The sequence below is a fragment of the Hippopotamus amphibius genome, chromosome 2 (genome assembly GCF_030028045.1).
Source record: "Hippopotamus amphibius kiboko isolate mHipAmp2 chromosome 2, mHipAmp2.hap2, whole genome shotgun sequence".
NCBI lineage: Eukaryota > Metazoa > Chordata > Mammalia > Artiodactyla > Hippopotamidae > Hippopotamus > Hippopotamus amphibius.
In genome coordinates, this window is record NC_080187.1 from 147852889 (window position 1) to 147865033 (window position 12145).

General features: G+C 49.9%; 1 protein-coding gene and 1 pseudogene across 1 annotated transcript; one reads left to right on the forward strand and one right to left on the reverse strand.

Moving 5' to 3' along the window:
* Positions 1 to 715: 715 nt before the first annotated feature.
* Positions 716 to 7152, reverse strand: LOC130845772 (myeloid-associated differentiation marker-like). Its single transcript, XM_057723479.1, has 2 exons — positions 7112 to 7152; positions 716 to 1868 (listed from the first exon to the last, which is right to left on the reverse strand). The coding sequence occupies exon 2, from the start codon at positions 1813 to 1815 to the stop codon at positions 796 to 798; it is 1020 nt and encodes a 339-aa protein (XP_057579462.1). The 5' UTR covers positions 1816 to 1868; positions 7112 to 7152; the 3' UTR covers positions 716 to 795.
* Positions 7153 to 7240: 88 nt separating this feature from the next.
* On the forward strand, positions 7241 to 8802 carry LOC130844105 (myeloid-associated differentiation marker-like; annotated as a pseudogene).
* Positions 8803 to 12145: the final 3343 nt, after the last annotated feature.

A 12145-nucleotide genomic window follows, 5' to 3' on the forward strand; every position in this document is an offset into this window, starting at 1 on the left:
CAAACCCTGCAGACAGTGGTCTTCAGGACCCTGGGGTTCTTCGCCAGCTCTTTTTTGATTCCCCAGAGAGTGGTTAAGATGGATGGCATCCAACGCTGTCTTTCTCTAAGATGCCCCCTAGGCTTTGGGGTTTAGGAAGCCTGCAAACATCCTGGAGAAAATCTCAGGTGGGGCTGAGCACCCATTAGGCCCTAGGGATCTGAGGTCCCTGCTTTAATCCTCCTGCCACTGGAAATCATTGATCTACAGAGATTTTTTTCTTTTCTCCACTGAGAGAAAGGGATTCAAATACCTAGCTACCCACCCCCACCCTCACACACACCCCCACACACACCAACTAAGGCACCTCCAGGGGGACAGGCCTGCTTTGGCAATGAGGCCCCTCCGGAGGCCCAGGGTGTGAACAGCTGCACAGAGGGCTGTGTGATGTGCAGTCAGCACCTTAGGAGGAGGCAGAGGGTGGTGGGCAGAGAAGGAAGAAGTTTCAGGGCCCTGACCGATCAGAAGGACAATGGGAAGAGGTGGTCAGGACACAGGAGACAAGAAAACAAAGGATGACCAAAAAAGGGCCAAGAAAGCAAAAGTGCAGAAAAGTTGAGAGAGAAAGAGGAGACAAAACAGGATGTGAGCAACCACACACAACAGGAAGGACCCAGAGCAGAAGGAGGGAAGGAAACAGAAAAGAGAGTGAGATGAACTGAAGGGTGTTCAAAGGGAGAGAGGGGACAGGAAGAGGACATCAGAGGCCATAAGAACTCAGAGGGAAGCAGAAATTGGGAGCCCCTGGGCTGATCCTCAGTCCCTGACAAAAACCTGGAGGGCCCAGTACACCATGTCAGCCACGTAAACCAGCAGGTTGATGGCTGTCAGGATGGCCACAGTCAGTTGTTGGTCCCAGGTGCATATTGTGGAGGGGAGCTCATCGCTGCAGCTCACATCGCTGGACCGCTGGGGCTGGCCACCCAACTTCTCGCTGAACTGGTAGAGCGGCCAGAGGACCACAGCGCTGGTGTAGAGGAGGACGGAGAGCAGGCTCAGCCCCAGTAGGGAAATGCGGAAGAGGACAGGCTGCCTATTGTCGAAGTCAACCAGGCCCAGCAGGAGGGCCACGATCGCCAGGATGAAGCAGATGTAGTACACAGCCACACACCACAACAGGGCTGGATGGGGCTGATAGACCTGGGGGCCGCTGATGAAGCCCAAGATGAGACTGGCCATGGAGCTCTCCAGCAGCTTGAGCACGCCTGGCATTGTGCGCATAAACCTGGTGATCTCACCTCGCAGGTGACAGGCCCAGGTCCAGGCCACTTCGGTGGCATAAGCCACAGCAGCAATGCAGGAGAATGCAGTGGCGGTGATGGCGTTGTCCCGGGTGGGGCCCTGAGGCAAGAACTGGATGCAGGTGGCGCCAAAGAGTATGGAGGCTGAGAGGCAGACGAGGGTGGCGTAGCAGGCATAGTTGATAGGAAAGTTGTACCAGTAGAAGGGGAAGCGGGATTCAAGTTTCCTTAACTCAACTATGAGGATGAGGAGGGTCACGATGAAGCAGAAGGCCCAGGCAAACATGTACCAGTAAATTTTTCTCTCCCTCCAGGTGCCCATGCTGACCACCAGGGAGAAGGCCGCACAGGTGGAGAGCAGCTGCAGGACGCGGAGGAGTCTCAGGATCTGGATCCAGATGTGGGAGCCCAGACAGGAGGATGATGATTCGGAGGGGGTGGCAGTGGGCATGGTCATGAGTGTCTCTGTCAATGGAATGACAGTGGTCTTCGCTGAGGACCCATTAGAGAAAGATCTGGCTCTGGTGAGGGGCATTAAGTCAGACACCTGGAAAGGCGCAGGGGCCTGTGACGGCTGGGGCTCCGGATCTGTGGAGTTGGAACCAATGGCTCAGACACGGGTAACAGCACAGCTGCTCCAGAATGATTCTCCCCGCCCATCACCCTTGGCCTTGTCAGGAGATTTGTCTTATCCCAAACCTAAGGACTGGGTTGTTCTGGCATCAAACCATGAATATTTCTTTTATCTCTTTGAGCTGTGGCCCATTATCTATGGAGACAAAAGCTACAATGGTCTTTATCTGCAATCCCAATGCTTCAAGTCAATGAAAAAAGTAAAGAACATTTTTAAAAATGATTGGTAACAAGATTTGACCTGAAAGGACAATTTATAGTCTTTGTTTATTTCATTAGTGTGAATGTTCAGAAGATAATTTGCAGAAACACTAATGTCTTTGATTACAAGGTACTTTCAGGCCCTGGTGAGGTGTTATATCATATAGAACATATCTAGCAAGTCACCTGTCTGAAGCTGCAAAATTGTGAATTCTGGAGCATACCTGATCTGAAGGGTTTCAGAAATCAGATTGAGGACTGTACTGCTAACCCCATTCTACAGGAGACAAAACTAAGGCTCACAGAATTAAATCCCTTCTCTAAGGTAGCATGACTAGGAAGTGGGAACCCAGATAACAGCCAAAGCTGTGGGTTGGAGCTCTTTGCTGTACAGCCCAGCATTTCAGCAGGACCCGTGGGTGGGAGCCCAGGACCAAAGCTCAGGCTCTGGAAGCCAGACATGCCTTCAGGGCCATGGCCTCCTTCCACAGCACCCTGAAGAGCCTTTCCTCCCTGCAGCCATCACTAGAAGCAGCTGCCATCTGAGGTGACACAGCCCCACCCGGAGGAGGGCAGCTTCAGGGGTGAACAGGGAGGAGCCACGGGGTGAGAGCAAGGCAGTGGGGACAAGGTGATATGGGAAGGAGGACCTGTTTTAACTTTCCCTCCAGCCCAATTTTGTCTTAACACGTGACTCTTTCCCATTTGGGAAGGGAGACACCAACCCAGCGTTACTCTGAGGTAGAGCATCATGGAGGAACCACAGAATAAACTGACATGATGTTTGACCTTTAAGCTCCAAAGCTGCCATCCAGGTGCGAGTCTGGAAAGATCTAGGAGTAGTCCTACCTGAGTGAGGATTTTTCTGGCCTGGGAGACTGAGTAGCAGCTTCCAAGCTGGGAAGAAGGGATTGGAGATGAACAAGGATGCTGTGTCTGGAGGCTGATGTGGAGCCTTTCAGGGTGTCCCAGGGAGGGGGTGGAGCATGGACGGATGATCGGCCCCCTTTGAAGGGCAGTTGCTGAAAGAGGAGGCACCTGTTAGACCTGGGAGGTGACAGCCCTGAGGATGCACCCAGCACTGGGGTGAGGGTGGGGGGGGCAGAGTGGAGATGGCTGGGGGGATTCTGGGGTCTGAGTGGCCCTGAGGCAGCCCAGCAGGTGTCTTCTGACCCACAAGGGATGCAGGCCTGGAGCCCACCTTCCCCGTGGAGGAGGGGCCTGGCATGGAACTGAGAGAGGAGAACAGGGGCCTAAAGGGGTTTCAGGGCTGGGACAGGGGACATGTGGCGAGAGTGGCAGGGACCATGGAGACCATGGACTTGCCCAGGTCTCCTGCCCAAGACAGTCCTGCTACCCAGGGCCCAGTCCTGCCTCCCACAGGGGCCTCCTGCGAGGGTCCCCGTGTGTGGGGGGAGGGAGAGCCCCTCCCAGCCTGCTCCCTCCTCAGGGACAGCTGCCCTGTTTCAGAGGGCCTGTTTGCTGAGAGGCCCCCAGGGCTGAAGGGCCAGCACCCTGAGCCCACAGCCAGCTTCCTGCCCTCAGGGGCCTTGTCACCTTTGCTGATAAAAACCCTGGGAAACGCTGAGGCTGGAAAGAGAAACACAGAGCAAAGCCCAAGAACCTGCCTGGACTCACAAAGCTCCTTCAGCCCCAATTGCCAGGGGAGCCTGGAGCCTGCTGGCCTCCCAGTGGGCACTGCCGGGGGTAGGGGAGGGGCACTGGCTGTGAGGGGAAGCCTGGGTGTCATGCTGTCTGTCCCCCCGTTTGATCCTTGCTTAAATTCTGCATTCACCCTTTGATTCCACCTAAGACTAAAAGACAATTTTGGATCCTTTACTGCCACAGAGGCCGGCTTGGGGAAGGAGAGCATGGGGGTTCCAGCTGTGTGACCCTGGGTGAGGCCTGTGCCCTCTCTGGGCTCAGTTCCTCCACCTGGAAAGCAGGAGGTTTGCCTGAGTTTCCCCAGCAGCCCCTCCTCCACTGTAACCTGTGAGCGTGGACATGGGGCCCCCGTCAGAGCACAGCCTAGGTGTGGCTGAACCCTGCCTGCCCAGCAGCCAGCCCTCTGGACTCGGAAGACAGTGTGCCGGGAAGGTCATGGCCGGGACAAAGGAAGGAAGGAGGAGGTGCAAGAAAGGCAGGGAAAGAGGAGGGGAGATGGACACTCAGAGGTACAGGGAGGCTGTGGGGCCTGGAGGAGACACTTTATAGCTGGATGATCCTGGCCAAGTTACTTAACAGATGTTCAGTTTCCACATCTGTGCAATGGGCTTAATACCTACTTTGTGTCAATTAAATGAATGAAAGCCTGTGAAGGGCTCATCAGAGGGCCTGGCACATGGCCCACTCAGTTCATGCCAGCCACCTGTTCCCCTTCCCCTCCCTCTCAAAGAGGACCAAGGAGGCCCTGGCTCCACTCTGGCCATAAGCACATGCAAGGTTGATTTGGTCCAGATCAGGGATTGCAAACCAGTTTGTACTGGAGGTGGCCCAGGGATGTGTTTGATATTCCTTCACAGTGTTTTCTGGAAGATAGGTGTAGAATTGGTGTTATTTCTTCCTTAAGTATTTGGTAGCTGCAGTGTTTTCCTTTCACATGAGAATCCAGATTTCCAGCTCCTTTTGAAGCCTCAGGAGATGTGGTGTCACTGGGCTGCGTTCCCTTAGGAAGGGGGGAGTGGCTGGAGCTGAGCAGCTGCTACGCCCTTTATATTGTTTCCCTTTCTCATCATTGTTTAGTTTTCTATAATTTCTTCTTCTTATGTATAATTGACATAAAGCCGGTCTCTAATCAAGTGCGCAGTCTCCCCTCTTCGGCCTGGCCAGCCTTCCTGCCTGCTCACAGGAGTGTCCACCCCTCCATCCAGGGAGCATCCATGTCCTCAACCTCACATACAGCCTTCAGCACACTTCACATGCTCTCACATCATATTTACACATGTGTGTACATACATGCACACATGTTTGTAGGGGTATCTGTGGATTTTTTTCCCTGTTTATAGACATGAGACCATATCATGCACACAGCATCCAGCTTTTCTACCACCCCAGACAGATGCAGCTGGTCCTTTCCAGGGGGCCTTAGTCCTCTCCATCCCCTTCACTTATCTCCTTCACTCCCGGCTCCGGTGGGCCTTTGGACTGACCACCTTTCTCTAGATCAGTGGATCCTCCCCATGAGTCTCAGACACTGGGGACCACCGGGTTATGACAAAGGGTCCTTGGATCCATGTGCCCACCATGCTCCAGAGCAGGAGGTGTTCTGGAAACTTTGAAATAACATGACAGAGACTTCCCTGGTGGTAAGTGGTTAAGAATCCACCTGCCAATGCAGGGGACACAGATTTGATCCCTGGTCCAGGAAGATCCCACCTGCCACAGAGCAACTAAGCCTGTGTTCCACAACTCCTGAGCCTGGGCTCTAGAGCCTGAGAGCCACAACTATTGAGTCCATGTGCCACAACTACTAAAGCCTGCATGCCTAGAGCCAGTGCTCTGCAACAAGAAAAGGAGCAGCAAGGCGAAGCCCACACACCGCAATGAAGAGTAGCCTCCACTGACCACAACTAGAGAGAGCCTGTGTGTGGTAACAAGACCCAATGCAGCCAATAAATAAAGAAATTTATTTAAAAAAATAAAATAAAAAATAAAATAAAATAAAATAAAATAATACAACAAAGAATACCCTTTTATTTCTGGAAATTCCTCTTGGTTTCCAGGGCTACTGCAACAAACTTTCACAGGCCTGGTTGCTCATCACAACAGGAATTTATTCCCTCACAGTCTGGAGGCCAGAATTTTGAAACAAGGTGTCAGCAGGGCTTTGCCTCTTTTAGCTTCTGGGGCCCCCTTAGCTTGTGGCAGTGTTACCCAACTCAGGCTTCCCTGCTCTTCACTCAAGAAGCCAAACACGGAGAGGCAGGTGTTGGGCTTTGTCTAGAACAGGGCGCCCTTCACCACTGCCAACATAATCGTCACCAGCGCCTGTGCATCAGCCCGTGTTGGGCGGTGGGTGAAAAAAGTACTAGTGAATTTTCCACCATTTTTTGTGGATCACCTGGGTATGCAGGATGGGCGTTTTTACAGCTTAGTAGGTATGAGGTGGAAAACGGAGTTTAATTCCAATAATAGCCAACTGGCTGTCCTTGTGCTTTCAGACCTCTTGCAGGGAATTGTCTTTGTGGAAATCCACCCCCATTCCTCCCCCTACCCCAAGTAGGGGACACACTCTGGCCAGACTGAGTGCCCTGTGGGGTCTTAAAGGGAGAGGCTACTTCAGACCTCATTTCCTCCTCATGCTGTGGAGCCCCTGAGGCTGTGCCCAGTGCACTAGGACTGCTCCTCCTTCAAGACTGGAGGGAGGGAGGCCGTGGACCCCGGGCAGCCCCTGCCTGGGGCATCAGGATAGAAAGTACAGTGTTGGGATGGATTCAAGCCCTAAGAAGCTGACCCTCTTCTTCCTCCCTTGCCTGCAGAGACTCATCTGTAAAGGGGGTAGGCTTTTCACAGTTCAGTTTCCCTTTTTGTACCATTAATTTAGTGCCCTTGTTGGAAGAGCCCTTAGTAGGGAGCACCTGCACTTATGGAATTTCCCCCCACTTACCAGATCTTTGACAAAACAGCTCTAACTGCAAAATAGTGGCGTCATTTAGAGACCCATTCAGGGGCCACCGTGCTTCAGAATGGAGAACATACATGGACCAGGCTACATTAAATAAATAATCAAAAAACAAAACTTTTTTTTTTTTGGTTGCAGGGTCATAGCTATAGTTTTGCCAGTCTGCCAAGATACACCCCAGTGGACTGCTAGAAGAGATGGATGTAGACCCCCCACTTCACTTCAGTCTCTCCCCCAGAATAGATTTCAAACAGTCACAAACAAGCTATTTACCACTCCCACGGTGTCCAAAGGGACCCCAAATATCCAAGGAGGAAAGAATATGCCCAATCTGGTGGGAAGGGGGCTCCCAGGGTGGGGACACCCCTCTACTCACGCAGTCAAGAGCTCAGCTGCTTCTTCAGAGGCCAGTTTCCTTCTCTCAATAGAAAGCAAAAGCAGGCTGTGAGCAATGACTGAGGAGGGAAAAGTTCCGGAAACTAACAAGTTCAGCAGCCACTAGAACATGGCCGTAGATCCTCCCAGGCAGCAGCTGGTGCCCCGACCTTCCCAGCTGCACTCCCCTCCGTGCCCCAGGAGCAGGTGGAGGACCAGGGCTCTTGTGGACCTGACTCCTGCCTGGCTGCACGACGCTGTCACCCAGCTCAGGCTCGGGGGCTCTTCAATGAAGAAGCCAATGGTGAGAGATGAGTTTTGGGTAAAAGAAAAGTAACTTTATCTTAAGGAAGCGGACAATCTGGGGAGAAGGTTGTTTACTGTGCAAAAGAACCAACACCCTAGATGCAAGTTTCAGCAGGGATTTATACAAGAAGGGAAGCAGGAAACGGCTGCAGGCCCTGTGCTGGGGGGTGCCCTGAACTTCTATTTTTGAGATATTTACATTAACCACGAGGCTCCCTGGTGGAGTGAGAACCTGAGTGTGGTCCTTACACTGTCCAGATTAGAGGGTCGGTGTTCTAGGGGTCGGTGATCATAGATTTCTAGAGAAAGAAGCACAAAGACAGAAACAGCAAACAGGCGAAGCAAAACAGGAACCAGTCCATCAAACCCCAAAACCGTGTTTATCTCCTCACAAGCCTTTGGTTGTGAAACAAGCAAGGTTACAACACCCCTGACGGAGCCCTGCCTGACCATCCTCATCGCCATGTGCGCGTCCTCAGGCCTGGGCTCCACGCGCATCGTGGGCTTCTTCCTCCGCCTGGGGCAGCTGCTCTCCACTGCGTGCCCTTCTCACTGGTGGCCAGAGAGGACACTCTGAGAGGGGGTGTAATTAACTGGTTTCATCTGGCGCTTTTGCTTCGCCGTGACCCTCCTCATCTTCATAGTGGAGTTTCGTGGGCTCTAGTCCCACCTGCCCTGCTCCTGGGACAGCTCTCTCTATGCCCATTGTCTGCATTGTGACTTCTGTCAACTTCCACACCACCTACATCCAGTCCTTGTCTCCAGGCTCCACCAGAAACCACGCCATCATCACCGCCACAGCATTCACCTGCGTGGCTGTTGTGCTTTACGCCACTGATGTGCCCTGGGTCTGTGTCTGGCCTGGAGACATGGTCTGCTTTGTGCCCACCTTGCCAGGCGTGCTCAGGAGGCTGGAGAATTTTGTGGCCTGTGTCATCTTCGCCTTCATCAGCAGCCCCTGCCTGCACCTGCACCAGCGAGCCCTGCTGTGGTGTGTGGCTGTGTACTCCGTCTGCTTTATCCTGGGGGCCGTGAACTTCATAGTGAATGAATCTGGATCTGACTGTAACAAAGATAAACAGCTGCCCGTCCCCTACGTGCCTTTCATGTCAGGGCAGACTGTGCTCTCCATCTGCTTCCACACCACTGTCTGGTCCTCTGGTCGCTCCACCAGTTGGATGAGATGTTTGGTGGCAGCCCCAGTGTCCAGCTGCAGAGACAGATTCGCCTCCTTGCTGTGCATCTGGGACCAATGCCTGGCTGTTAGTCCTGATGATCTTGACAGCCATTAACCTGCTGATTTATGTGGCCGATGCGGCGTACTTGGCCCAAGAGTCTTTTGTAAGGTCTAAGGATCAACCGAGGGGCTCCCAATTCCTTTTCTAACTGGGAGTTTCTTTACAGAGCTCTGAGGTCCTGTGATGTCCTCATCCCGTCCCCTCTCTCCTTGCTCACATCCTTCTCCATTGATCTCTCTCTGGTTTCTGTTTCCTTCCCTCCTTCTGCTCTGTCTCCTTCCTGTTGTGTGTGGTTGCCTGTGGGAAGACATTCGGGAACCTTTTTGATGTGGGCCGAGCGATGAGATTCTTGAGCAGTGGAGGAGCTGAGGGTGCGGGGCATGGAGACTAATATCACCCTGTTTGGTCCTGAAGGATGGCTGGTTAGCCAAAGACGGGTAAGATTCCTCAGAGGAGGAACAACCTAAGACAGGCACAGCCGCAGAGGGGCCAACACGGGTGGGGCACAGACCCCTAATATCTGAGAGAGGTCTCCTGCCCCCAGGGCTGTTTTGCTCTCCACCCCCAGCTCAAATCCACACCTGCTCAACTCGGACCCAGGAAGTAAACAAAGATAATTGCCTCAACCATGTGAGGCCTTTGACTGTTTATGAGTGTAACCTGAGAATGTTAGCCCACGAACTCAATAAAAGCAGCCTGGGATGAGTCAGCGGGGCTCTTGATCCTAGAGGTCTTGAGTCCCCCGGTCCCATCTTTCTCTTCAGTCTGTGTCTGTGTCTTCTTCAAGCTTGCGGCACCCGTCACTCACCTCGAGTCGCCGAGCTGGTCTCGGCAAGTGGCGCCCAACGTGGGGCTCGAAAGGCTTGAGTGACGAAGGTTCACGGAAAGTGAAATTGATAAAAGTAAAGAATTGGGAAGTGCCGTGAAGCCCCCAAGAGGAGAGTAAGAGGCCTCTGAGAAAATCCTGCCAGTAAGTAAATCTCTTGGGTAGTTTGTGTTCGGGGTAAAATATGGGAAATAAAGTTTAGATTAATATCGACCAGATGTATGCCTGTTACGGCAGCTCCTAAGGGCAGGTGGAGTAAAAAGCAAGTGAAGGTCTTGTAAAAAGCAAGTGAAGGTCGATTCTTAGAAATTCTGTAAATAGTTGAGAATACTGTATATAGTTTCCTTCTTTAGGCTAACACTGGGTTTATGTACTTAGGGATAAGGTTGGGAACGAACTTAAAAACTGCATTCTAAAGGGACTCCCGTACCAGGTTCTGTTTGGTCAAATGTGGTCTCTGATTAAGTCAGTATTAGAGCCTCTATTAGAGCCTCTATGGGCTCTTGAGGGCTCAAATGATAGCTTTGATGAAGAAGCCTGTCCATCAGAGGACCGATGGGCTTGTGCAGTGCCAAACGAAACTGAAAAACAAAAAGGAATTAGAATTCATACTGGAGTGATTGATAATGACTATACTGGAGAAATTAAAGTGATGATATCAACTTCGGTTCCATGGAAAGCCCATCCAGGTGATAGAATAGCACAGTTGCTTATTCTGCCATATTATAAGATTGGCAATAGTACAAAAGTAAGGAGAACGAAAGGCTTTGGAAGCACAGGAGAGGCTGGAGTTTTCCTCTCTGAAAAAATTTTAGAAACACGCCCGACGTGCTCAGTAACTATAAATGGAAAAGCTTTTAGAGGATTAATAGACACAGGTGCTGATGTTTCAATTATAAGCAGTAATCATTGGCCTTCTCGCTGGCCTACTTGTCCTGCAGACATTACAGTGGTAGGTTTAGGTAGAGCTCATGGCTTGCAGCAAAGTGCTAAAATATTGCCTTGTATTGGCCCAGATGGGCAGCCAGCCCACTTACAACCCTATATAGCAGACCTTCCAATTAATTTATGGGGAAGGGATTTATTGCAACAATGGAAGGCTGAAATCCACATTCCAACGATAGATACTTATAGTATGCAAAGTCAAGAAATGCAAATAAATCAAGGATATCAGCCAGGGTTAGGTCTTGGTAAATATCATCAAGGGAAACTATTTCCCATTCCAGCTGAAGGTAATGCAAATAGAGAAGGTCTTGGATATCAATCTTTTCACTAGTGGCCACTGTTTGTAAAAGCTTACTGCTTCCCCCAGCACCAATCCCATTGACCTGGAAAACTGATACACCTGTATGGGTTGAGCAGTGGCCTTTAACCATAGAAAAGTTAGAAGCTCTAACAGAATTAGTGACTGAGCAGTTAGAAAAAGGACATATTGAAGAATCTTTTAGCCCATGGAACTCTCCAGTATTTCCAATAAAGAAAAAAACTGGTAAATGGCGTTTATTAACAGATCTCAGAGCAGTCAATGCAGTTATACAACCAATGGGGGCCTTACAACCAGGCCTCCCATCACCTAATATGATCCCTGCTAATTGGCCTTTAATAGTTATTGATCTGAAAGACTGCTTTTTCACCATTCCATTACATCCCAAAGATAAATTTGCTTTTTCTGTGCCTGCACTAAATAATAAAGAACCTCGAAAAAGGTTTCAATGGAAGGTGTTACCTCAAGGCATGTTGAATAGCCCTACTATTTGCCAGAATTTTGTTGCTAAAGCCCTTGAACCAATACGACTAGAATTTCCTAATTGTTATCTTATCCATTACATGGATGATATCTTGTGTGCTGCTCCTAGTCAAGATTTACTTACTTCTGCATATATTAGCATGCAGCTTTGCCTTGATAGAGCAGGACTTAAAATAGCTCCGGAAAAGGTACAAATGCATAGCCCATATCAATATTTGGGCACAATAGTTGATAGAACAACTATTAGACCACAAAAGGTGGAACTGAGGACAGATCAAATCCAAACTCTTAATGATTTGCAAAAACTCCTAGGAGATATTAATTGGCTTCGCCCATGCATAGGAATCCCCACCTATGCATTGTCTAACCTATTTGCTTTGTTAAAAGGAGATTCAAAATTAAATAGTCCAAGAACTTTAACATCAGCTGCTTTAGAGGAACTAAAACTTGTAGAAAATAAAATTCATTCTTCTCAGTTACAGAGAGTAACTGTTAATCAGCCATTGCAATTAATTATATTACCTTCTCCTCATTCACCTACAGGGATATTAATGCAAAATGAAGGAATTGTGGAATGGTTGTTTTTAGCAAATACTATGGTAAAATCCTTGTCACCTTATTTAGAATTATTAACTCAGTTGGTTCTGAAGGGAAGAACTCGAAGTAAGCATTTAATTGGAACTGACCCTTCACATATAATTATTAATTTAACTACTAAAGAAATTCAGGCTTGTTTCCAAAATTGTGTAAGTTGGCAAATTGCCTTTGCTGATTATATTGGGAAAATTGATAATCACTATCCGAAAAATCCCATTTTGCAGTTTCTTAAGAGAACTCAATGTATTCCTATACCAGATGCTTCTATAATTTTTCTGATATGGTGGCAGGACCCATTGACTAATATCTGGTCATCAGGAA

Bases quoted from the DNA above. Each gene is read 5' to 3' on its own strand.
- LOC130845772 (XM_057723479.1), bottom strand. From the start codon at position 1,815: ATGCCCCTCACCAGAGCCAGATCTTTCTCTAATGGGTCCTCAGCGAAG.